The 22481-nt window shown below is 42.2% G+C and overlaps 1 protein-coding gene across 2 annotated transcripts in view; it reads right to left on the bottom strand.

Moving 5' to 3' along the window:
* Window positions 1-1751: 1751 nt before the first annotated feature.
* The window catches only part of TENT4A (terminal nucleotidyltransferase 4A), a 38430-nt gene continuing 17700 nt past the window's right edge, over window positions 1752-22481 (bottom strand). Inside the window, exons 2-13 of one of the 2 annotated variants that reach the window (XM_084880976.1) lie at window positions 19023-19146; window positions 17945-17991; window positions 16881-17001; window positions 14543-14650; window positions 13605-13733; window positions 10239-10452; window positions 7658-7784; window positions 6560-6660; window positions 5735-5907; window positions 5144-5302; window positions 3981-4145; window positions 1752-2890 (exon numbers count right to left, since the gene is read on the bottom strand). In XM_084880976.1, the coding sequence (XP_084737102.1) occupies window positions 2699-2890; window positions 3981-4145; window positions 5144-5302; window positions 5735-5907; window positions 6560-6660; window positions 7658-7784; window positions 10239-10452; window positions 13605-13733; window positions 14543-14650; window positions 16881-17001; window positions 17945-17991; window positions 19023-19146 (1660 nt within the window). In that variant the 3' untranslated portion in view covers window positions 1752-2698. Of the gene's footprint in view, window positions 2894-3980; window positions 4146-5143; window positions 5303-5734; window positions 5908-6559; window positions 6661-7657; window positions 7785-10238; window positions 10453-13604; window positions 13734-14542; window positions 14651-16880; window positions 17002-17944; window positions 17992-19022; window positions 19147-22481 lie in introns of both variants that reach the window. The other variant, XM_084880975.1, reaches the window with a different exon arrangement.

A 22481-nucleotide genomic window follows, 5' to 3' on the forward strand; every position in this document is an offset into this window, starting at 1 on the left:
CTGCGACCTTGCGGAATGCAGTGCTGTGAGGAGGGGCCTCAGGGGTCTCCAGCAGCACCTGCTCAGAGCACCCCCAGAAACCTTCTCTGGAAGGACCGACTGAATGTGCTGTGCTCCCGGGACACCTGCCTTCACCACACGGTCAATCGCTCTGGACACACAAAGGGGCCGTGTAGCCTGAGACAAGTAGTTGTCACTCACTGGTTTGTTAGGATTTTGATAAACTTCCTTTTGAAGGCTACGCATTTTACGTTTCAAAATACATTGTCACTTGACAGCTTAAAATGTGTCATATGTTTAAGTAATATAAATGAAGAAACATTTCATTGGGGAGTCTAAGTACATAGTATCCCAGTATCAGCGTCAGAAATCGCAGACATAGTATCACTTGAATGGTTTGACTGAGCCTGCATCAGCACAGCATGAAAGCAGACTCTTCCAATTCCGATTTTTTCATCCATAATTTGGAACCTCAACTAAGTTCTGAATTTGCTGAACCAATGGATGAAATCATTTTCCATTGCCTAAATTTAGAAAAATCTCAAAATGTGAAACTGTAGAAAGCACCTTTCCCCTTGAAAGTTCACACTCAAACAAACACTACATGGTTTCCAAAGTTTATTAAAAATCAAAGAATAGAAAAACTTTACATAAAAATATGTCCATTTAGCTTCATATTGTTGTCTGCACACAAAAAAAATTGAAACATGATATCCTTTGTGACCACAGTGGTAGCCAGGCCAATTCATTTGTTCACCATGACGGGGTGGAGCATGGCACCTGTGTGTGAATCGAGCTTTAAAATGGGCACCCTCGGGACACTGGCCGTCGTCCCCGCAGTGGTGTCCTTAGTGTATAGGGTTACAGTCAATATTGCTAATATGTAGAGATTAGTACAGACCTACATATCAGTTTTATAAATATCTCTTTATCAATAGGTTTACAATTTAAATATCTTTAAATATTCTGATATCTTTCGATCATTAAGAACTGTAGACAAAATGTGCTACTCTATTCTGGAATGCCTCCTAGGGAAGCTGCAGTCACAGCTGGCAGCTCTCAATGATAATATGGGCCAGTCCTGCTTAAAACCAAACAGACGTAGACATTTTAAAGCTTGTCCTTGCTGGGTGTCCATCACATTCATTTATCACTCTACATATCAATCAGGTGTCATGGTAATACGTTTCTTGTCTCAACATACTCCACTAGTGGACTCCAAAGGCCAACCTCCCTTTAGTGTTCAGCAGGGTCAATACCCCACGTTAGAAATGGGAAGTCAGACCTATGAGATGCAGATAACTCCCAGGACAACTGTGTTGCTCCAAAAACTCAGGGTTAGGCAGGATGAATATTCTTGTTCAAAAAAAGGTAACAAAGACAGTGGTTGTCATGGCAGAATACACTTGCATAGTATACCTGTACGCTTCTCAAGTCGGGCGCCAGCCCTCCCAGCCCCACTGGGCTGTGCTCTCCTGCAATGCATTAGGAATAATCCCCACAGCGCGCTGAGCAGCTGAAGCACTTTTCCTATGTTTGCTGAGCAGCTGAAGTACTTTTCCTATATTTGCTCTTAACAGAACGAATGCATACTGCTACACAGATTCCTCAATGGAATCAACATAATTCCTTTCTCCACATTCCTAAACTGGGCACCATTGTCCATCATGATCCTCACCAGCCCCATCATTACAGGCTGTTATTACTAAAGCTGACTGAAGCATGTAGTTCACATTCTTTTTTTTTCTTTCTTTCTTTTTTTTTTTTGATTTTATAATGTGACCACCTCTTCTCCCCTTAGAAAGTTATACTTCTGGCACTTTAAATGCTGGATTTGTTGTCTAGTTTAAAAGAACCAAAAACCAAAACGTTAAAACTCCATGGTCAGAGTGAGACAATAGGCAGGCTGGACGGCAGAACCGGCAGGCAGCTGGTCAGGGGCCAAACCCCTTCAGAAAACTAGGGGGCAACTTGGCTCCTTCACCACAAATTGAGAGGCTTCCCCTCTGACCCAAAGAATAAACATAAAAATAAAGCCAAGCCCCTCACTCATGGTGTTTGCAACGGTGCTCACCAGACAACCAGCCGACTCTATGAACCCAACTTAGAAAAGAAACTTGGGAAAGGACCTAAGCTTGTTTAAAAAAATTCCCTCTTCCCTTAAATATAACTTATGTGAAAATAGGAAATTAAATAAAAAATATCTGAGTTATTGCACAAATGATAAGTTTTCAATATTTACATAGAAAAACAGTTCTGAAACTTGAAACAAAACATGAGGGCAGTAAAACAATGTGACCTCCATCCATCTGCCGAGGAAGAGCCGAGTCAGGGTTGATCTCTGTGGCTCTGACAAACGTAAAATGAAAACACCCAACCTCAAAGGAACAGACCCGGCTGAGAAACAAACGCCCAAGCCGACTTCACCCTCTGCAGCTCCAGGTCCAGACCTGCTTCTGGAAGGATCCTGGGAAGGCAGAAAACAGCGTCCACGTGGATAAGGCTTCACAGATGAGCACAAGGAGCTGTTCTTTAAGATGGACGTGACCACCACACAAGGAACATGCAGAGTGATCAGCGGCGGGCATTTGAGAGGCCCGGCTGATGTGCTGGATGCTGGTCTCAGTTCCTGCCAGGCGCCGAGGCCACCCGGATCAGTCTCAGAAGGGTGGTGGCCAGGAGGTGCCACCAGGAGCTATTATCTGCTGAGACTGACAGGCAGGCTGTCCCTCGTGTGCGAGTGTTTTTTCCTCCTCCAGCTGGTGCGGTTATACTGGTGGTGTCCTCGGTTGCCCACAGGGGGTCGCACACCTCCACTGCCCACAGAGCTGTAGCTGCCACCTTGGCTGTGGTTGTGAGAGCCTTTCATGGCCAGCTTCATGCCACTGTGCTGCTGAAGAGATAAAGAGAAACAACACAATGAAGGGTGGCTTGGGAACAAGAGACACCACTGCCATGGGAGACTTGCCCATCTCAGCTCCTGCAAGCCTAAGCAACAAAAGATCTGGCTGGAGTGATGGGGGACAGTGATAAATGTAGCAAATACAGCCCATGAGGGCCCAAGAGAACATTGGCCTCAGACACTATACCCTGTTTCTACTGGAAGATGCCGGTCACAGTTCTTTCAAACACCTGGGCACTTCACGAGCACAGGAACTTCACAATGGATTGTTTTCTTATTACTCAACAGTTTCTAATGTGTGGGATTTGTACTTGGATGAACCACAGGGAAATGGAGAAGGGCAATGGCAGGGACCCAGGGCCTAGAAAGCAAATGAACTTTGGGCCCTGCCAGCCCACCTCGCCCTCTTGCATGGTGCCAGGCAAAGCACTGGCGAGGGAGTGATGCTATGGGAATAAAAAGCACTACAAGGAGCCGCATCAATATCTGTTATAGATTCTATTCACTTCTTGGAAACCAAAGTTTTTAGCACATAAATTAATAGATACATGGGAAAAACAAAATATTCTTCACTTCAAATCTTATTTCAAACTTCAATTTTATACTAAAAATTTCACTAGACAAATTAAGAGAAATATATTTGGAAAGGAATTAAGCTATAAATTGTAAAATAATTTCTTAACACTTTTAAAGTTTTATTTGTTATAAGGGAAAGCAAACATGAAGCTGAATGATCAGAAAACAAATTCCCTTTTAAAAAGTCTCTAGAGCCCTGGCCAGTTTGGCTCAGTGGATCAAATGTCCGCCTGCGGACTGAAGGGCCCAGGATTCGATCCCGGTCAAGGACACGTCTGAGTTAAAAGCTCAAACCCCAGGAGATCTCTTTCCCTTTCCATCCGCTCTCTGAAATCAATAAAAATACATTTTAAACACACACACACACACACACACACACACACACACACACACACTTTAAAGTCTCTGGAATCCTCTCTTTGGCAGAGGCAACAATTAAGTGCCACTTATCATGAACCTGCTGTGGTAGGTGCCAGGGAACTGGACCGGACAGGAAACCTACCTTATGATACAGATGAGGGCTGGAGAGCGGGTTAGGAGACGCGGATGGAATGGCCGGGGAAGACATGTGGTGCACGGCCTTCAGTGCGGAAGTTCCTTCAACACCAACTTGTCTGCAAGGAATGGGGGCTACGCCCAGGGTCGGCGGAGGTATAGTAAACCTGGTCTAGGGAAAGAACCACCAGAGACAACCATTAGGCGCAGAGCCAATGCAGGTCAACCATTCCAGGTCCAGGGCCTGATTTGTGTTTGACTAGAACCTCCCAAGATTTTGTTCTAAATCAAAAACATTTATGTTCTGAAACAGCAATCACAGTATGAAGTAGACCTAGCAACCCAAGTCAGAACGTTTCAATATTTATTAAGACCAAATTACAATTCAAAAACCACAGCTGTCAGATTAACTGCCTGTTGAATCTCTGGAAACAGCCGGCGCCGAGGCAGGCAGCCTCTGCCCCTCCTCCGTAGTTGAGAACTGCTCCTATTTCTGCATCACCGTTTCGTCACAGCACAGAGTGCTGGCGTGAAGCCCTCTCCTCAGACTTTCCAAAACTGCACTACTCACATCTTACAGTCCTTTACCCCACAGACCTCAAGGGTGACGGCATGTATCTATGTCACTTTCCACTCAATTATAACCACGTTGGAGAAACTGGCTTTACTCTTTTAAGTAAATTAATGTGATGGGTTTTATACATATACATATTCAACTGATATATAATTGGGAACAAAATTTAGTATTTTGGATATTGTCTTTCAGACTTCTAATTTTGTCTAAATTTAAGAGAGAGAGAACATATTCTAATAGCCAAAGTCCTATAAATACTGCCTGTGTGAAAACAATGTGAAAAAGCCAAAGTGTCTATTGGTAAGAGTGTAAACTCTGTGATTCTCAGAGGAAACAGGGACAAGTGTCCATTTCTGCCTGAGGAAAGCATCATTCCTTCTCTCTGATACAACCCCAGAACAGTGGTCTCATGCTGGGTATCAATGTAAAGAATGACAGGAGTTATATTCTATGGGACCCACAAATGAGGATAATTTCCTATGAGACAGAAATGTACCTTCCAAAGACCTTTAAAGTTCTTTTCCTAAATCAAAGTGTCACCACTCCTACACAGTTCCCAAGGACCCATCACAGGATGGGCACCAGTGGCCACATACCTGAGTGTTAGTTGTCATGACCAATGTTCTGGAAGTAGTGGACTGAGGCTTGCCACTTGGCATGGGCAAGGCGGTGGGCAAGCTGGCCAGTAGGGGAGTGGGTGCTTGCAGACTGAACTGGTAAATGCTGGGTGTTGTGCAGGGCGGGGTGTCAGAATCCTGTGAGCAAAAAGAACAGGGAGGGCTGTACAGAGGTGACTACTTAAGGTCCCGAAAGAAATGCATGCAGCATACTTGCTATGCAAGGTTGCTAGAATCCATCCGTTACTGCTGCTCAACAGGCAGCCCAAAGCTGCTCACATTTGCTTCATTTCAAAACTGAAGGAAAATGTAAAGGAAATACAGAAAGAATGCCTAGACTTAATCGTTTTATTTCCAAGTAAGTTGTTAAAAAACTATTCAAGGAAGTCCACTGTAATTCTACCGTCAGTGGCATTATTGTTCACAAGGGGCCACTGAAACTGAGGCTCACAGCAGAGTGGGACTACTCACTGCAGACCTACGGTGGTCTCACATACACAAAGGGAGTAATAAAAACTCCCTGCTATAGATGTTTTCCACAGACACAGACCTCCCAGCTGACACACTCACAATGTCACTTCCAGAAAGTGAAGACACGGAAGACGCAGAAGATCCCGAGGAGAGAAGCTGAGGGCAGGGCAGAGACAAGGTCAGGTGCTGGCTGTAGGGTGGCTCCGGGTCTCGGCACTGGGGCTGCTCCCCATCACATGCGTTTATTCGCTCTTTTATCTTAATTCTATTGTCTGTGGAAGGAAAACACAGCCTAGATGAGACATTTTCTAGGAGTGCAGACATGTGGCCTGATGGGACAGCCACCAGCCTCTGATGTGACTGAGTCTTAAAATGATGCTAATGAGGCTGACAAATTGAATTTCTAATTTTATTTAATTTTAAAAATTATATTCTAGTTATTAGAAAACATTTAAATATATTTGAAATAACTTGCTATGTAAAGAGTTTTCAACTACACATTTTATGAAATCTAAATACAGATAAATATTTCTGGTGGAAATTTAACATGCTAATTGGGATGTGCTATAAGTATAAATACACACTGGATTTCAGATCTTGTATGAAAGAAGGTCCCAAAATATCTCAATAATTTTTATATTGATTACATTTTGAAATGTTAATATTTGAACACTAAATTGAATAAATCATATTATCAAAATTAATTTCACCTGTCTTACATTTTTAAGGCAGTTACTAGAAACTTTTAATATTCCATGTGGCACACATTTCTTCTGCATAGTGCTGGCCTGTGTTATAGTTTTAAATTAAACTCTTAAAGAAAAACTAGGTATTTTTCTTAGTGTGAACAACGTCCCAGGGAGGAACAAAGAGATACTCCTGCATGAGTGGTCAGAAGGTGAAAGGTGACTGACAATTTCTCACCAAGGTCGGGAGCTGGGTGGACCTTGCTGCCCCATTTCTCCTTGATCCACCGCCGATAGTCAATCACTTCCTGAGTTACCTTGACGATTCTTCCTAAAGTACTATAAAAGGACAAGGAAGTACATTAACATAGCACAACAGGACCGTGAAGCTGTGAACTGGCTACTTAATAAAATGATTTTTAAAAATACATGACTTCTGATGTTTGAGCCTAAATGTACTTTGAGATCAGAGTAGAGTAAAAGTGGATTCACTTATGTAGAAGTTCTTGAACCTAACTGATCTGAAAAAGACTATTTAAATCCAATGTCTAAGTAGGGAAGTACACCCTCCCTCCTGCCATGATCACGAAGGTGTGAAATTCCCACTTCCCCTGCACCGTGAGAATGGGGAGATAGTACATCTACCACAGGGCCCCAAAGTGCTGACTGAGGCCACAAAACCCATGAAGGTCTACCACCACCAGCGTGGGGCCTCCAAACCTATGTATCCCATAACTCGCCCAAGGAACAGAATCAATGGCACTTTCAACTACCACTTGTGACAATCACACCATTCTTCTTTCCATCCCCTGCTCTCACTTCCCTTTTTCTGTCCCCCAATGCCACCACTCCACCACAACAGCATAATCTGCAGATATAATTTTTTTTCTCACTAGAAATAAGTGTATATTATGTATTCCAGAATGGAGAATGATGGATACTTGTGCCTAAGAGATAAGGGGTGGAGCATGGAGACTGAGATACATATTCCTGTAGAGTTGACTACCCAACATTTTGAAGACTGCCTCAAGAAAAAGCATCATGTTCCAAAGTTTTAAAAGCCAAGAATCACCTCCTCAAAACAAAATATTCTAGGGGAGAAAAAACACTAACTCCTCAAATAAGAAAATTTCAACTCTTATCCTTGGATGAGTCAAGTAGAGCCATCCTCAGTTCCTAAAAGGTCTTCCTTTACTGATATTTTCAAATTTTACTAAAATTTGATGGCACATACATTAGAAAACTTCATGGAAACAAATGACAGAGGCTCATAAGGGTGTGAGGACCATGCCCCTCAGCTGTGAACCCAACAAAGGTGTCTAATGACTTCTGTTACCTTTCCGAATCTCTGTTTGGATAGGACCTCGCAAGCGGTGACACAGCATGACTGAGTACAATGTACGCGTAATCAAAAACCTGTTTCACCTGCATGGCCCCATAGGAGCTCCGGCCAACATCATTTCCTGAAACAGAAAGGCAGCTGTAAAACTCTACCAAACATTTGAGCCATAATCGACGTTTTTTATTTTTTCATATAACGTTATTCTCAATCAGGCCCTCACCACTCAAACATATCCAGACCCCAAGAGCTAAGCCAGATCAGACACCTGCAAACACACCTTAATCACCATATGGCATCCCACGTTGTTCTCGAGCTGAGGGGCCTGATCTGCATCATCAGATCAGAGTCTACCTCCATGAACAGAGGAGATGTCACTCAGAGACAGAGTGAGTTTATGAAAAAGTCAAGTAACTCCCCAGGAGGCAAAAAACACAAGCGAGCCAAAGTAGCAACCTGAGTCAGGCTGCCATCCCAATGACTGAGAGCACACTGACTATAGCAGGCAGTTAACCTGAGGCCTGCAGAGCAAATCCTCTTGGATAGAATGTTCCGGGTCTGAACTCTGGGTGTTGGGCAGTAAATCAAATAAAGCTGCCACTGAAGTCACAAGCAAGTCATAGTCAAGGGGCTTAACCTTAACTTTAATTTACATGAAATTTCTTCACAAGTCAGGTAAGGATTTTTTTTTAGAAGCGGTATTTTGAGTATTGGAATATCTTCTTTTCACACTTAATTATGTAATAGTAGAGGCCCACTGCATGAATTCCATTCACTGGGGGGAGAAGAGGGAGTGGAAGGGATTCCCTCAGCCCAGCCTACGCCCTCTCGCAGTCTGCCCTCTCGCAGTCCGGAAGCTTCAGGGAATGTCTGACTGCTGAGGAGGCAGGAGAGGCTCCCACCACCACTGTGCTCACGGCTGTCAGCCATGCTTGTGGCTGAGCAGAGCTCCCGCTCTGGGAGCGCACTGACCACCAGGAGGAAGCTCCTGCATTAAGCATCTGCCCCCCTTGTGGTCAGTGCACGTCACAGCAACTGGTCATTCCAGATCATCCTGCCCTTAAGATCAATTTGCATATTACCCTTTTATTATATACGATTATTATATAGGATTATTATATGGGATAACCTAGTGATAGAGTGGAGGTTTTATTTTTCAAGTACATTTTAGCAAACACTGAAGACAATGTTTAACTTATTCTGTGTTTAACTTATAAACATGGACAGATGATGAAAACTGCTACACCATGCTGCCGGGAAAATCACTATTGAAAAGACATGGCATAAATCACGGCATTTATGAACAACAGAAGAGTCAGTATGTTTTCTTTAAAAAAAAATTTTAGAAATAAATTTCGTACCCCAAAAGCCATAAAACAAAAAACATTAAATATGAGGATATTAAAAATATATATAGAAGCTAAACAATAAAAAATACCAAATCCAAAGAATGTATATGCATAACCATGGACACAAACAGTAATGAGGTAAAGGCCTGGAGAGGGCAGGTGTGGGGTGGAGGGGGTCAATGGGGGGAAAAGAAGGACATATGTAACATTTTCAACAATAAAGATAAATCCAGGTGCAAATGACAAACTGGGATAAAAGTACAGCATGTACAACAAAGAAAGGCTTCCCTAATTTACAGTGTCTCACAAAATCGGTAAGGGAACAGTCCAGCAGACACATGACAAAGCACATGAACTCACACAAAAGACATACAAAGGGGCAGTGTACCTGGAGCTGACATCTCCACCACCTTTTCTGTCACCTGTCCGTCACTGACTTTATCACCAACAGTAAGAACAGTGTCTCACCTAATAGATGCTCAATAAACATTTGTGGAATTGATAAATAACAATGTGCTTAACCTCACTATCATTAAAGAAATGTAAATTAAATGAAAATTTATTTTATCAGATTGGCAAAAACTTAAAAGACTGTCACAAAGGTTGGGAATATGAGCACCCTTAAAAACAATAAAAGGAATAAAACTGGAAAACTGGAGACCTGCTTCAGGTTCTTCAAGGTGGCTAGCAATCCTTGTTACAGAACAGACCCTACACAAATAAAAAGGGGGATCTTGGATACACTGTTAAGTAAAAAGCAAGTTGCAAATCTGCTTGTATTATATTATGCCATTTAATTGATAAGGCTGTAATATATATAAAAAAGCAAAATGGGAGAAATATATACCAAAATGGGAGGGGAGAATGGCATACTTTGCTTTTTCTCTACCACATACTTCTGGGAATTAAATGGTTTATGATAAATATGTAATTTTATAATAAAATATTAAACTTTTCTTAATTTTCACCACCTACATATTTCTAGTTGACTACAGAATGTAAATAAAATTGAAACTTTGCAATAAGTAATTAGAAGTGTTAAATAAGGAATTATAGATTGTCACTATTAACTGTTAGGATAGCAGGAGTCCTAATGAACTGCCCTTGGCTTCCAGAGCCTGAGGATACACCACCACTACCATCACCACCACCACCACCACCACACCAGTGCACCAGGGTAGGAATGCCCCCACATCGCTTGGGGCAAGTTCAGAGCAAAGTGTCATTACCAGGCAGCAAGGGGTCCTCAATGCACAGCATCGAAGGTCTATACCCGCTGGTCATGGCTTTCATGATCTCTTCTTTGGCAATATAGGCACCTCCTTCTTTTATTCTAATACCAGTTTTCAAGTAATTAAAATTTCTTCCATAGAGTTCAAAAAATTCTACAAGAAGCATTCCAAGGTTTTCATCAGCTCTCCGGGCATCAATTCTTGGGTGCAACTGTAAAAGCAATGGATTCAAGTTATTCCTAAAGAAGACTGCATGTGATGAAATCTGCTATCTAGTGATCTCTTCTAGGACAGCCCTCAGCAGCACCCACTCACCCACAGGCATTGGGACGCTCAGAGCAGTTGCAAAAGTCAATAACAGAGCCTAGTCAATAAAGAGAATTCAAAAGAAATAAAACCTTCTACCTGAATGTTTTTATTATATATACTTCAATTCTTTGAAAACTGGTAATCTATACAGCAACTCCCTACAAACACAGACATCTGATTAACCACAAGTTCCCAATCACTAATGAGCGAGCCATATTCTGCACAATTTAGCATCATCTAAATCTGCAATTTTCAACCGGTGTGCCACAGAATTTTTAAAACATGCAATACCTGACTGTTCAGTCAGGGGCACTGACCTCTTCTCACTTAGAGCAGGGGTGGGGAACCTTTTTACTGCCAACGGCCATTTGGGTATTTATAACAGCATTTGCAGGCCATACAAAATTATCAACCTAAAAATTAGTCTGTTGTATTTGGTCAAACATTTAATTAACTCACCCCAATACCTTGGCAGGGCCATAACAAATGTTTTCTCAGGCCTTATATAGCCTGCAGGCCTATGTTCCCCATCCCTGCCTTAGATTGTCAAATGAAAAAAAAAAAAAAATTACAACAGCCAACACAACAATAGTCATGCTATGTGAATAAATCAAAATTATACCTATCTTTTTTTGTCAGATTGGCAAAAAATATAACATTTTTTTGGTGTGCTGCAGAATTTTAGTAACTAGTTTATGTGTACCATGAGATGAAAAAAAGTTGAAAACTGCTAGTCTAGATAGTGGAAGTGATTTTACAGATTCTAATCTTAATTTCGTTGTTCCAAAATACAACCAAAAGGGGGCAATATTAAACAGTATCATAAAAAACCAGAATGCGAAAGAATTAATATTAACTGTGTATAGTAATTTAGTATTGTATCATAATATTTATAGCAAACTTGTCATAGAGATTAGCATCAGCTCAGTTCAGCACCACAATTTCTTTAAGTGGGTAATGGACTTTTTTGAACCTAAGTCGCTGTCTACTGACACCTTCCTGAGTAATTGATTTACGAGACTCAAATCTGAGCAATGCAGACCTATCCTGCCCATAAGAAAAACCACGAGCCACATATGGCTATTTATATTTAAACTAGAGGCCAGGTACACAACATTCAAGCACTGGGTGGGGGGTGGAAGGGTCCCTCATCCTGGCCTGTGCCTTTTTTTTCAAAGTCCAGGAGCCCTCAGGGGATATCCAACTGCCGGCTTAGGCTGCTTAGGGGGAGCAGGCCTAAGCCGGCAGTTGGATATCATTAGTGCTGCTCTGGAGGCAGGAGAGGCTCCCACCACCGCAGCTGCACTCGCCAGCCACGAGCCCAGCTTCTGGCTGAGCAGTGCTCCCCTGTGGGAGCACACTGACCATCAGGGGGCAGCTCATGCATTGAGCATCTGCCTCCTGGTGGTCATTGCACGTCATAGCAACCAGTCGTTCCACTGTTCAGTTGATTTGTACATTACCCTTTTATTATATAGGATAAACTAAGACGGATTAAAAATTCCATTTGTCAGTCTTGCTAGCGATATGGCCAATGCTCAGTAGGCATCTGGCCCATGCTGGACGGTAAAGGCAGAAAACACTGCCAACTGCATAGAATTACACTGGACAGCACACAAAAGTAAAAATCCTGATAGATGCACAATTTACAAGACAGAGCTCCATAAGGAATCCTAAAAGTATTTTTAGGGTTCGTAACTGACTTCTGAAGATATGCATACTCCAAAGGCACAAGTGTAGCATTCTTATTTTTCCTTACCTTACTCTCTTTCTTATTCCTTGCCTTCTAGTCACAATAAAATACCTGAAAATTACCCAGGGTGAGGCTGAGTTTTCTTATCTCAGTTACCCATGAAATGACCTCAGGTGCTACAATACAGTTTTGAGGCAGGAAGGGCAAGGCACTAAAGAATGTGGAGATGACAAAGACAATCCCACCCATGCTAGGCAGGGCTTCTAGGTCACAGGAGAGCTTCGAGGATCCCATGGGGTAATTCGACAAAAGGCTCTTAGCCAAGGGCAATAAAAGTAAGAAGTTGTCATTATTACAAGGCTACTAAAATAGTTCATATAAGAATACATGACAAACAAAGTAAGCTAAGAAGAGATTGTTATGTTACTTCAAAATCATGTCCAAAAACTAGGGAAGAGTGGCTATCAGGGCATCATTGTGGAGGCGAGAGTGACCGTTAAGTCAATGGGATTAAAATTGTAGAAAAATTCCATTTTCCCTATTTCTATCTGCAGACCCAAAGAAGCCAAAGTAACCGAAGGCAGTGCAACCAGGAGTTGTACTGACTACTAGCAATTTTCCTGATGAGAAAATGACCAAATTCTGGACATAAAACCCTCACTAAGCACAAATACAAATACAAAATTAATAATAAACCTGGAGAAAATGTGTTGTGTAGCTAAAATAAATAGGCAAGTCTTTGTAAAGCACAGAACCAAGAAAATATAAATAAAATGTTTCAATTAACTTAAGAGACTACTTTGTATATAGTGTATCAATACATCACAGCATTTAAGCCTTAGGTAGGTCTTCTACTGAAAATGTTCCCAGGGTACTGAACAAAATATTGAAGTTCTGTCAATATATAATTCAAAACAAAATATTGAAGTTATGTTAATCTGGGGGGAGGGGGAGCCTCTTTTTAATATTTTTTACCATGTACGATATCAAACTTTTCTCTGAGATAGTTTTCAGTATAAATCATAGTGAAGCACAAGAAAAATGTTTTTATTATATATCAAGGTATGAAATTTTTCTAAATGTATAGGTATTTCCTTGAGTTTAGACTGATATACAATTAAGTGACAACCAGATAAGCCCTCCCTCTTCTAACAGTTAAATCAGCTACAAAATCAGCTATAAAGAACAGTAGGAAAGAAGTATTCATCAAAATAGGGCTTTATTATGAAAATTTGAAGTGAATCTCTTCTAAACCAAAACAAAGTAGTGGAGGGAGAAGAGGACAGCTGGTACCCACACGGCAACTGGTCAGAACACCCACTGAGGAAGAACCTAGTCCCACTGCAAAGAAGCCCACTCACCTGTAGAAAGCTAATGGCCATTAAAATTAGGCTATATGAGCTAATTCCACCGGTAAAAACTTCATTCAGGTCCCTCTGCAGAAGGAACTGTTTCAATACTAAAATCAAGTAAGGCAGCAATGAATATTTCTGTAAATTCCAAAAGAGAAATATTTACTGGTTAGTTTATATACCTTGAAGACTTCTTACATAGCAAATTTTACATAGTAGACAAGGAAGCTTCCTCAATCCTCCTGCCCCTTGGAAAGCTCTAGATTAATCATCCTCAAAGGGCTCATTACCATCCCACAGGGGAGCTCCTCCCAAGTTACAAGGTGGGGAACCTTGCACAAAGAAAAACTCAGGGGATGAATGAATACATTCCTTCAAATCCTTCCCAGGGCTTGCTGCCAGGAAGAGGGCTGTGCAGGTGAAGGGAGAGATGTGACAGTGATCAAGGAAAGGTCCTAGAACCGATGCAAGAACCTCCAACACTTGGAGGCAACCAGAGGAAAACAGAGGATGTTGGAGAGGGGAAAGCTCATGAGGCAGGGGACAACAACAGGATGAGTGGTCAGACCTCCCAAGGGGAGAGCAGGGTGAAGGTAACAAAGAAATGCAGAGAGGCGGGAGAAGGGGTGGGAGACAGAGGAAACTTCTGTTGTTTTCATGTCTGCTGCAGTAGAAATGAGCCTCCAGACAAGACTTGATGTAAAGGAAAAGGGAAACAGAAAGAGTAAGGTCCCTGAAACTGTGGGAAGAGGCAGTACCCAGACTACAGGCAATTAAAACTACATAGCTGTTTTCCAGATTTGCTTCAGTTGAGGATAAATAACTCAATTGTACAAGCTCTGTTATTATGGACAATCAGTTTAAAGTTAACATTTATAAGAGAAACAATATCCAGCATATCATCTAAGTCCCTGATTTTTATTGTGTTAACTTGCTAATGGCAGTACCTTCATATAATTCTTGATGAACTCTGCTGCCCGGACCCCAGTCTCCATGTTGAAGCTGATGTCAACTTTAACTTCAGTCTCCTGGTCTGTAAGTTTTATTATTGGTACCTGCAAAAGTTTAATTTGAAAAAGTGTGCTTTAATATGCAACATTCTCTACAGTCGGGCATCAAAATGTTCCCAAAGTTGTACAGAGAGGCTTTTAAAAAATTATTCACAAAATGGGTTTAGAGATCATAAACCCAAGATTTTAAAGATGAGAAGAAAAGGGACTTTGCTAGAGTTAATCTTTAGTCCCTGGATCCCAAGAACCCATCCTCCCCAACCCCAGCAACGCCTCTGCCCAGGTCTGCTGGCATGACTCAGCACCTTGCCAGTAATCGAGCATCAATCACGGTCACTATCTGCTTCTGCCAACGAGATGGGGCAAAGGGGAACAGGTGCTGAGGAAAGGAGAAATAGGAGTGGGAAGGCCCAGGCTCCACACACCTGCCTACCACAAGGAGAGGCCAGCTAAGTCCCAGTTCCACCACAAGTGCCTGATTATTGAGAGGAACTCCTGTCCCCAAATTATGTTTGCTAGAATTTCTGAAAACATTCAAGAGAACTTGAAAGCCAATTTTAGAATTATAATTTGTACTGATGTTGTTTCTCCAAACAATTCTATCTGTTTCAAACTTTAAAACAAACTTAAAAAACAAAACAAAAAAAAACTCCCCCACTAAAAATCAGAGAATAAAAAACCATTTTGGAAATACTTATCAATAGAAATTATCACCAAAAGGCACTCCAAACTGGCCTTAAGACAGGCCCGTGTGGCTCTATGACTGAAGGTCAACCTACGAATCAGGAGGTCATGGTTGGATTCTTGGTCAGGACACATGTCTTGGTTATAGGCTTGATCCCCAGTAGGAGATGTGCAGGAGGCAGCTAATCAATGATTCTCTCTCATCATTGATGTTTAATCTCTCTTTCCCTCTCCCTTCCTCTTGAAATCAATAAAAAAAAATTTTTTAAAACTGGCCTCATAAAAGATGTCCAAACAACCATTAAAATCACCCCCACCCCTAAAATTGTGTTTTTCCAAAAGAAAAGGCAATGTTTTATTCATTCAGCCTCTAAGGACTAAAAAGGCTGAATTCCCTTCACCAAAACAAATGGGATCTAGTTAAAGGTTTAAAATGTCCAGAAGTCAATACAGACACAGGCTTTCAGTGCATAACCTGATCTAAAATGCTCACTTAGGGCCAACTGCTAAGGACACCTGGTGACAGTGGACCTCTGGCAGCAGAGGAAAAGGATGTTGGAACCCACCCTGGACTAATTACCTAAACTCTCCGTGCCGCAGTTTCCTCACCTGTCAAATGTGGGGGGAAAAAGTAGCTCCTGCCAATGAAAATGCCTTGGAGGATTAACTGAGATAATGCCTGTAAGTGGTTTAAAAAAAAACTGGCCGAAGCCGGTTTGGCTCAGTGGATAGAGCCTCGGTCTGCGGACTGAAAGGTCCCAGGTTCAATTCCGGTCAAGGGCATGTACATTGGTTGCGGGCACATCTCCAGTTGGGGGTGTGCAAGAGGCAGCTGGTTGATGTTTCTCTCTCATCAATGTTTCTAGCTCTCTATCTCTCTCCCTTCCTCTCTGTAAAAAATCAATAAAATATATATATTTTTTTAAAAATGGCCTGAGCTTACCCATGGTGCTAGAAGGTAGATGGGCAAATGGCTCCACTACATGAGCAAGATATAGCTTAATTTCTAACAATTTTTTTAAAACTAAAAGGACCTAGTCTGGCTTCGTACAGGTTGAAACAATTTAAAAATGAAATATTATCACACAACAGGCAAGTAATTTACAGCTCCTGCACTGTTTCTATCTTGGACTTAGCGAAACCTTGACAAGTATGCTTCAAAATCAGGCTCATCTTTCAACTCCTCCCAAGATAAGATGTTTTTCATAAATGTGTACTTTTAGAATGAAACAGGTTAAGTATTTCTTTCTGAAGTATAAGTTATCAAACAGTAATCTTTTTCTATGTAATAAAAGCCATGGTTTAATTATTCAATTACTCCAGAAAGGACAGCAGCTAAATGTGTCTCATTTCAGGTACTAACATCCTTTCCTCACAAACCCTAAGAGAAGTCGACAGTCTTGTTTCTTAGTGCCAGGAACAGTCGGATGCTCTCACAACTTGTGATTCAGATTGTTACTGAACCATTTCTCAGCTGGTGACAACTAGGATGCACATTTACATCAAAAGTAGAGAAGTCTTCAGAACCTAATCAATACCGGCTGCAGACAACCCCAGCTAATAGCCGGCATCGGAGCAGGCCTCCACTTACCGTAGCTTTGTCCAGAACCTTGATGGAGCCCGGCTCAGCCACGTTGTGCTTCCTCAGGGCCTGCTCCAACAGCTGGAGAGGAGGACGCTCCCATTTTCCAAAGACCACTAAGTCTATGTCACTGAGCAAAAGGAAAATGGCCATAAACTACTGCTCACCTCACCATGTGGTAACACAGACATCTGGGGTAGGCTGGTGCACATGGCCTGCACTCCCATTTCCCTCAAGGCTGTACATAGCCGCATTACCAATATCCCTCTAAGGGAGAGTAAATGTAGCTTCTTATGAAGTAGTATTTGAAACATAAAGACTGAAAACAAAAAGGATGACAGAATATCCCAACATCACAAGGTAATAAGGGACTGAAATAAAGTGTCTGTCCCTCTGAGGTTTCTAGGCCCTTACTCTGTGCTGTCTACACTGGGTCACTCATGCTGACCCAGGACTCCTTGAAACTATTCAGTTCCCCACTGGCCCTGCCAACGCCAATCCCAAACCCTGAGATTACAGCCTCTTTAGTCTCCAAATGCTAAAAGGCCAGTAACAAAAGAATAGACTTTAAATGAAACAATGTACATAAACTGATTTGGATATTAAAAGAGTCATTGATAGGGAAACACTGAAGAATGACTTTAGCATGTAAACTTGTTCGACAATTTTCTGTCAAATAAACAGCTTAACGAAGTATTGTTTACTGTAATTAAAAATTTGCTTGAATCTTCATTAAAATGTAAGATCAATTTTTCAACATATCCAAAAATATAAGCAGAATGTTTTCTATTGCATTTTCTTCCCCTGACCCTCTTACTCATCTTAATTGTCTAGTGTCCAGCACTTTCGTACCCCATCAAATTAAATACAAGAAAAAATAAAAAGCAATCAATTACCATAATAGTAAATTAAATTTTATTTCCTGCTATGTCTCCTCTGTGCTCTATAGTCTTTTCCTTTATCTCGTACTTCTAGCCTTAGATTTGAAGAAACCTCGTATGAGCCCTGAAAACAGACAGAGACAGCACCATCCCCCTGCTCCCAGTAAACATAAACACTAACCCAGCACTCACCTAGTTGGAAGATAGAGACCAGTACTAAAGCTGCCAAATATCTGGACCTGAAAGAAAGAATGATTGTCTTGGAATTGGTGACAAGTCAGTCATCCTTCGATTACTTCTCACTGTAAGGCCTCCCTCCCACTACTTCCGGGTAAAATGTAAATCGCCCTGCACGTTGGGAGGACCCAAAAACAACCCAATGAGATCTAGTTAAACTTTAAGTTAAAGACCTTCCCCAACTCAAAATTAAGAACAAAATAATTATTGGCCTTGCCCACACCTACCAAAGCCAAGGAGTTTTTAGAGCCTGGTTCAAACTCTCCAAAAACTTTCAAACCCACAGCTGGGACACAGAGGCAAGGAACTATGCTAGGGCACTAAAGTTAAAGCCAAGGATATTGTAATAAGTCACTTTAAAAGTGGAGAAGAATTGAGTTGCTGCCTGGCTCACTGGGAGCTCACATGCTCTTCAGCTACCAGCTCATCTCTATCACTGTGGGCCACCAGTCATGGTCCCTGGTCACTAGTAGGAGAGGCTGACCAATTAGGACAGAAGCCTGTGGGTGGACCATCATAACTTGGTCAGATGACATGTTCATGCTGCCTGTGCTAAGCACTAGAAATGTCAGTGGCCCTCAACTCAATGGACTCTAGTTCATTTACTGTGAAAGTGGTAGGTGAGGAAGTACTTTCAATTTTCACAAAAATGAACTTATGCTACGATGAGTGTTGGGGAAGGGGTAAATTTCTAACCTTAAGGTGAATTTAAAAGAAAAATAATCGCCCCATTCCAAAAAAACTTCCGTTAGGCCAGTGGTCCTCACACTTGAACATGTCAGGACCTCCAGGAAGGCATGTTAAACACAGACCCCTGGCCCTCCTCAAGGTGTCTGACTCAGCAGGTGCCATTGCTAACAAGCTCTCAGGTGAGATGCTGCTGCCTGGCCCAGGACCACACCTGGAGAATCCATGCCTTGGGGCAAAAAGGGAGACATAGGTGTTCACAGACAGGACTGACACGTTATAATGTTATAATGTTGGGTGCCATGTTGACTTGTATGCGACAAAGAAGTACAAAGACTATACGCACATCAGCTGTTGGCCAAAGATCTTTAACCACAGTTTCAATCCGTTTCACCACCTCTCTTCTCATGGCTGCTTCTTCAGGACAAGGGGACATGAAGTTATAGAAGTCGATTATTTCCTCATGAAGTCTAGTAAACAAAAGAGAAAACATACTAAAGTTACAATTAAACTTAACCATGTACACTCTGGCATTAGATCTGCGTGACACTATATTTCTGGTTACTTACAAACCAGTTTCTCTCCTCTGAACACTCTGTGATGTTCCAATTACACAGTATTGTATAGCACCACAGATTAACATGAATGAATTTTGTCAATACCATATACCAAAACTTTTGACTGGCACTTTAAGACTTATTCAAAATGAAATTCATTTCAGTGATCTTACATTAAGGAACAGAATTCCATTTATGAAAGATGAAAGATAATTCCGGTTGATGTGTCACTGTGTTTATTTTTTTAAAAACACAGTCACCCCAGTTCTGATGTGCTCTGAGGTCCATTGGGCACCTTTGGTGCCCATGCTATGCATGGATGGTCTGAGACAGGCCAAAGCGAGACAGGGTCACAAAAGACAAAAAAGACACACGTGCTTAGGAGGCCTGAGGGTTGTCTTAGCAGGCTCTGCCCTCCCACTGTTGACAACATGCTAGATCCAGTGTCCAGTGCTTCCCAACCTGTTGCAGAAACACTGTCCCTGGAGGTAGAACAACCCTATTTATCTCAACACTCCTAATGTGTTCTCTCCTTATGACTCAGAGGCAAGGAAGTCCAAATACAAGTGGGAAGAAGTATGGCCTGCCCTTTTTTCCTAATAAAAGTCTTCAGGAGAGAGGAGTGAGTTCCGAAAGCTACTTTATATCTCACCTCTGCCTGAAAAGTCACTTATGTCACTGTCAGCTATGGGCAAAAAGCCAGTCCTGTGGGGTAGTAACAGTTTGTGGAGTTAAGTTTTAGAGCCAAAAGACCTGCTCTGCAAAGAAATCCTTTTGTAGGAAGGAAAGATGGTCATTCCCCATTTCCTTTAGATTAATTGAAGATGGGGGTTGGAGTGGGAGACAGGAGATGGTCCAATCCTAAAAATTATAACAAATCAGATTCACCTGCTTCCAAGTTTGTTTAGAAAACAAAAGACAAAACAAAATTATCTCAATAATCCTATATAATAAAGAGGTAATATGCAAATTGACCATCACGTCCTCACAAGATGGCTGTCTATGACCAGATCTGCAGGGGGGCTAGTGAGGGACCAAACAACTGAACAGCAGGCTGCATGGGGCAACCAGGCCAGCAGGGAGTGGGGAGGAGAGGGGGAGGCAGTTAGGGGCGACCAGGCCAGCAGAGGGGTGCAGTTGAGGGCAACCAGGCCAACAGGGTGGGCAGTGAGGGGTGATCAGGCCGACCCACAGAGGCAGAGGTAGTGAGGAGCAATCAGGCTGGCATGAAGAGGCAGTGAGCGTGACCAGGCAGGCAGGCAGGTGAGCGATTAGGACCCAGCAGTCCAGAATTGTGAGAGGGATGTCGACTGCCTGTTTAGGCCATTCCGCAGGATTTGGCCTAAACAGGCAGTCGGACATCCCCTTGAGGGGTCCCAGATTGGAGAGGGTGCAGGCTGGGCTGAGGGGAATCCCTCCCGCCCTGTGCACAAATTTTGTGCACCAGGTCTCTAGTAATATAATAATAATGTCAGCTGAAAAGCTAACAAAATAGTCCACATAACAGCAAGCAATACTTCTCAACAGGATCTTTAATGTCAAGTTACAAAGGTAAAGAGCACCATATCATCTTACATGTTATCTTACATAGGCTCTTGCTTAGTCAACTTCACCTTTCTTACCTGAAGTACTGCCTCCCTACTCCCAAAATTCATTTGGAGTGGCCATTCCTGACACTCGGCAGCAGGTCTGAAGACTATTCAAGGCCACTAAAAGCAGAGGAAATAAATCCTCTAGTAGGAAATAAATCCTCAACACCCTTGTTAGGCCATCAATCTCAGGCCATCACTGGAATCTAATTTTGTTCACCATGTTTAATTTTGTTTTTTAATCAAAAAAAGCAAACTTCACCGAAGCATGCTGCCAGTTCAGCCAGCAAGGATAAGTCTTTTTAATAAAAACAAAATGGCAAAGTCATGTAACACTAAAATGCACTACATTTTCCAAAATATAATTGAAGTCCAAGATAGTGAGGATAAAGTTTCTATTGTATTATTTTAAGTTACTGAGCACCAACCACATCTCTTCCAGCAGCTTGGAAGACACATTAAAGTCTGAAGGTGTGACCTAAAATTTCTTACCACTTGGCAATGTTGTTAGCATCACTAGATGTGTCTGGTTAGCAGGTTAGTGGCCACACCATGTTAGTAGGACATCATTGTGAAGAGCTGTTAGTAGGACATCATTGTGAAGAGCTGCCTGGGCGAAGCCCTGGGCTCTTCATGAGAGCATCCTGTGCTGGGGGACGAGCTGCCACCCTGGATGAGAAGTTAATGCACTTGAAGCACTAAGGGCACATGCTCTCCTACACCTCTTAGTTCTGGTCTGATAACAACAGTAGTATAGAAATTTAGAGACAAAAAATAAAGGTATGAGCCTAGAATAATTAAGCAATTGGCCCAGAGTCATGGAAGAAGAATACCAAAGCTAATATGCTAAGATTATATCCACACCCCACAAATACAGTAAATCATCTTGTCAAGAGGCATTCCAAATGCAGGTCTGCACTTGCTGAGTAGAACGTCCTATCACTCTTTTCTTAAGTTGTATGTATCTGAAATGACAACATAAGACAGTCCCTTCTCAGCTTCCCAGTTACCCTGCCCTCAGCACCCTGGATGTATCAGGAAAAGGAAAGGCATGAAGGGAACCTGTGCGGCCTGTCTGCAGACACTGCCAATCCGCACGACAGTGTCCGTTTTCTCACGTCTGTTGATTGGCTCATGACGTAAGAGAGGTTGTCTAGCACTCCTTCCTTCCCATACTTTAGGATAAATTAATGTTGGGGGCGCAGCATGCCCACATTTCCAGAGCAAGAAGGTGCCAAGTGGGACACACAGACCTCCTGACTGCAGTGGCATCTTCCACCAGTAAATACACTGATAATACACCTATCTGAAGTAGGTATTAACTTGGGTCTCAAAGTCTGCAACTGTTCTAACAAACATTACATAGTAAGAGTATTCTGACTTTGCCTTCTGGGAATGAAGGGATACTGCTGGCAAACTGACTGGACTGGAAGCCTCTCACTGGCCATGCCCTGTTAGCCCTTTGTTGAGGCAAGCAGGGACTTAAAGGCACTCAGACTCCTGGAACCACCAGAGGACTGCGTGGCTCTGCACTGTGATTACACCTTCGGCACCGAAAGACAAAGCAAGGTCTAAAAACCATCATAACCTCTGGACCTACTGGAAAAGCTACAGCAGCTGCCTTCTCTGCTGGTGTCCAGGTAGAAACCTCTAAGAGAG

Source organism: Pipistrellus hanaki (genome assembly GCF_964339955.1).
Source record: "Pipistrellus hanaki genome assembly, chromosome: 4".
In the NCBI taxonomy this organism is placed as follows: Eukaryota; Metazoa; Chordata; class Mammalia; order Chiroptera; family Vespertilionidae; genus Pipistrellus; species Pipistrellus hanaki.